This window comes from Babylonia areolata, chromosome 32, assembly GCF_041734735.1.
Source record: "Babylonia areolata isolate BAREFJ2019XMU chromosome 32, ASM4173473v1, whole genome shotgun sequence".
NCBI lineage: Eukaryota > Metazoa > Mollusca > Gastropoda > Neogastropoda > Buccinidae > Babylonia > Babylonia areolata.
In genome coordinates this window covers 21,646,750-21,651,749 of record NC_134907.1, presented here as the reverse complement: position 1 = coordinate 21,651,749, position 5,000 = coordinate 21,646,750, and the positions used below count along the sequence as shown (strand labels likewise).

The 5,000-nt window shown below is 49.4% G+C and overlaps 1 protein-coding gene across 1 annotated transcript in view; it reads right to left on the bottom strand.

Moving 5' to 3' along the window:
• Positions 1–4,861, bottom strand: part of LOC143276681 (uncharacterized) — an 84,121-nt gene extending 79,260 nt beyond the window's left edge. The window contains exon 1 of the mRNA XM_076581316.1: positions 3,060–4,861. Within this exon, the coding sequence (XP_076437431.1) occupies positions 3,060–4,566 (1,507 nt within the window). The 5' untranslated portion in view covers positions 4,567–4,861. The remainder of the gene's footprint in view (positions 1–3,059) is intronic.
• Between the last annotated feature and the right edge of the window lie 139 nt (positions 4,862–5,000).

Sequence of the window (5,000 nt, the reverse complement as noted above, 5' to 3'; positions counted from 1 at the left end):
ACCTCGGTTTATCATCTCATTCGAATGACTAATTGTTGTTGTTGTTGTTGTTTTTCTTCTTCTTCTTCTTCATGTGTATAAATACATCTAAAACATATATGTTCACATTTTGTGTGTGTATATACTGCATTTCAAGATTACGTGTTTTGAATTTCACACACACACACACACACACACACACACACACACACACACACGCACACACACACACACACACACACATACACACACACACACACACACACACACACACACACACACACACAGCTGTTTTTTTTTTTTTAGCACATTATGAACTTGTTGAGTTCAGTATGCTGGTTATTTTCACAACCACCTTTTCCATCCACTCTCTTCTTTTAGTGGACCTAATGTTTTTGCTGAGGTCAGTTCTGCAGTCCTAATTATATTCCTGCAAACGGTTCTGCATCATTTGCTGATAAGATATTTATATTTATGTGGTTATGAGTACCATGTTTCCTCGGTCTGAGTACCTGAACGTTTTTAGCAAGTATTTCAAGAGTTATGACACAAACAAAAATCAAACACAGCTTATGATGACACAGTCATTTGTAGTGTTATTATTATTACTATTACTATTATTATTATTATTATCTTAAATTTCCATTTTTATGACATAGACAACTGGCACAAATACGTGTAAAAGAAAGAGGAAAATGACGAAACGGATGAAAAAAACAAAAAACAAAAAAACAAACAAACAAACAACAACAAAAAACCAAAAAAAACAAACAAACAACAACACCAAAAACGAAAGAAAACTATAATGACACATGTAAAGTATTCCAGGCAATACAAATGTAAGTAAGTGTATTTATAGATATGTCATGTTTATACGTCATCAAATATGAGATAAGATATGCATGCCACTCAAAATGTCTCATTTGCATATATCTTAACGAGTGCACTAAACCTAGTACCAGGAAAAAAGACAAAAACAAACAAACAAATAATAAGAAGAAGAAGAAGAAGAAGAAGAAGAAGAAAGTAGTGTTATGCTTGCCGACATCAGTATTGTGTTTTCATATTTATTTATTTATTCATAATATTTATTTATTTATTTATTTACCTGTTTGTTTACTTGGTTGGTTATCTAGCTAGTTAGTTTGAATGTTTCTCGACGCCGACTTTACTGAAACCCTCTTGGCCAAGACAGTGAGGATACAACTTGAGCAAGACACTCTCAACTGTAACACAATGTCAGCCCGGACAGTCCAGGCAGTAGTTGCCTCCTATGCTGTTCTCATGGTCAGTCACTATCATACACACATACACAGTCCTTCAGTCGGACAGTAGTTGCCTCCTATGCTGTTCTGCTGGTCAGTCACTATCATACACACATACACAGTCCTTCAGTCGGACAGTAGTTGCCTCCTATGCTGTTCTGATGGTCAGTCACTATCATACACACATACACAGTCCTTCAGTCGGACAGTAGTTGCCTCCTATGCTGTTCTGATGGTCAGTCACTATCATTCACACATACACGGTCATTCAGTCGTCTTCCTCGTTATTTTGTTTCTTCTTTATTTGCACATAATATTGTTTGTGAGTGTGGTGTACCCCTCCCCCCACCCCCCCTCTCTCTCTCTCTCTCTCTCTCTCTCTCTCCATCTCACTCTTTGGTTCGCTGTCAGTCTTTGATTGACTGACTGAATGTTTTTAATACAGATTTGAATATTGTGTACCAAACCACTGCTAATTCATATGCACTGTTTATATTTGTTCACACAGCCATATTTGCCAGAACAAAGCGAACTAACGCCCCCCCCCCCCCCCTCACACACACACACAGGGTCACTCACACACACACTCACACACACACACTCACACACACACACTCACCCACACACCGCCCCCATCCTCTCTTCCTTACTCTGTCTCTCTTTCTCTCTCACTCACACACACATATTTACACACACACACACAACGCAACCACCCATCCTCCAACAAACACACATACACACACACACACACTGCACCCCCTTCAGTCACACACACACACACACACACACACACACACACTGCACCCCCTTCAGTCAAACACACACACACACACACACACACACACACACACACACACACTGCACCCCCTTCAGTCACACACACACACACACACACACACACACACACACACACTGCACCCCCTTCAGTCAAACACACACACACACACACACACACACACTGCACCCCCCTCAGTCACACACACACACACACACACACACACACACACTGCACCCCCTTCAGTCACACACACACACACACACACACACACACACACACACACACACACACACACTGCACCCCCTTCAGTCAAACACACACACACACACACACACACTGCACCCCCCTCAGTCACACACACACACACACACACACACACACACACACACACACACTGCACCCCCTTCAGTCACACACACACACACACACACACACACACACACACACACACACTCACACACACACACACACACACACACACACACACACACACACACACACACACACACACACACACACACACACACACACACACACACACACACACACCCACACACACACACACACACACACACACACACACACACACACACTGCACCCCCTTCAGTCACACACACACACACACACACACACACACACACACACACACACACACACACACTCACACACACACACACACACACACACACACTGCACCCCCTTCAGTCACACACACACACACACACACACACACACACACACACACACACACACACACACACTGCACCCCCTTCAGTCACACACACACACACACACACACACACACACACACACACACACACACACACTCACACACACACACACACACACACACTGCACCCCCTTCAGTCACACACACACACACACACACACACACACACACACACACACACACACACACACACACACACACACACACACACTGCACCCCCTTCAGTCACACACACACACACACACACACACACACACACACACACACACACACACACACACACACACACACACACACACACACTCACCAACAATGCCCATCCAGGGGTAAAAAGGGGCAGAAGCCTGCTGCTGATGCTGAGCCGACGACGGGGGACACTCGGGGGGAGACCCCTGGGAGCTCATCTGGTCCAGCTCCCCCGTGGGCAGCTCCTTGGGGCTCATGGAGCAGGAGCTCAACGCCTTGCTGCCGCCACAGTCCAGCGCCACCATCCCCCCTGTGGGGCTTCCGTACGGGGACTGCTGATGGAGACGGCTGGGGGAGGGGGTGGAGGAGGCGGAGGAGGAGTGGGGGTGGTGGGGGTAAGGGTGGTGAGGGTGTTGGGGGTGTTGGTGGTGGGGACCCCATTCGGCTGGAACAGCGGCGGCGACAGGGTTGTTGGTGGTGTTGGTGGTGTTGGGGGGAAGGGGGGAAGGGTGGGGGTAGGCGCCGGGTGGGGTGTGGTGGCCCTGGGTCTGGGGGTAGCTACCCGCTCGGATCCCACCAACCCCACCACCACCACCACCACCACCTCCTCCTCCTCCGACAACATCGCCATCCATATCTCCCGATTCCCTGCCAGCCTGAGAATAGTGGTGGCTGTGGTGGTGGTTGTTGTTGGTGGTGGATGTGGAGAGAGCGGGGTGTTGTGGTTGTTGGTGGTGGTGGTGGTTGTTGTGGAGGTGGTGGTGGTGGTGGTGGTGTTGGAGGTTGTGAAGCGACGGTGGTGGAGACGACATGCCTTCTTCTTCTGACAGAGGAAGATGATGATGGTGATGATGATGTTGCTGTTGATGGTGATGACCCAGGTGAGGTTGTTGTTGTTGTTGTTGTCGGTGCTGGTGGTGGTGGTGGTGCTGGTGATGATATCCTGACATCCCTCCTCCTGAACTGTTGCTGTTGTTGTTGTCATGGTGGTGGTGGGGGAGGGGGTGGGGGTGTCCAACCGTCTGATGATGAGGATGAGTATGAGGAGGAGGATGGTGAGGGTGGTGGTGAGAAACGGTTCCCAAACTCTGACCCGTCGTCTTCAGACTCAGATCGGCGTACGTGGGCGACCCTCCTCCCCCCTCTTCTCCTCCTCCTCCGCCTTCTTCCACAGCGGCAGACGACGACAACGACAACGACGACGTAGGGGTGGACAAATAGTGCCCCGCGGCCAGCACAGACGACGAGGGTGGCAGAGGCTTGGGACTGAGCTGTGCAGTCGGGTGGTGGCCGAAGTACCCCGAAGAAGCAGAGGAGTCGTAGGGAGACGCCGTAGAATTGTTGGTTCCAGGAGGGGTGGTACCCAGCCCACCCGAATGTCCGCTGCTGTTGTTGTTGTTGTTGTTGCTGAGAGCTAGAGGCATCGGTACAGCAGCAGCAGAGTTGTTGGAGGAAGACGACGATGACAGCGATGAAGGATAGGAAGCCAGGTAGTCCGGGAATCGTGAAGAGTACAGGCCATAATTAGCCGCCGCTCCAACGTACCCGTTACTCACAGCACCCCCGTACGGACTTTCGGACGGGTATTGAGACGGTAGCAACGACGTGGCAGCGAAGTAGGAATTCATATCTTTTTCTTTTCTTTACTTATAAAAGGAAAAAAAACACACACACAAACACACACCCGAAGAAGAAGAAAACGACGTCGAGGGTGAGCGATATATGATCGAAAGCAACCAGTTCTCAAACTGCATGACCTCAGCTGGCCGACGTGGTGATTTGCGACGTTCGGCGCTCGCCGTTTTCCAACCAGGATAAATCAAGCTCTCCCCATACTACTCACACATCCAGACCTCGGCAAGGCCCGCCTGTCAGCCAACGACCAATCAGCGGCCGGCTTACAGCTCCGCTCGGCGCGTGTCGAGAGAGTCGTTTGGCGAGGCACAGTCGCTGTCTCTCTCTCTCTCTCTGTCTGTGTCTTCTCTTTCCGGCGTCGCTTGACTGAGGGAGCGAGTGCGAGGGGGAGGGGCGTCGCCTTGTAGAGAGAGAGAGAGAGAGAGAG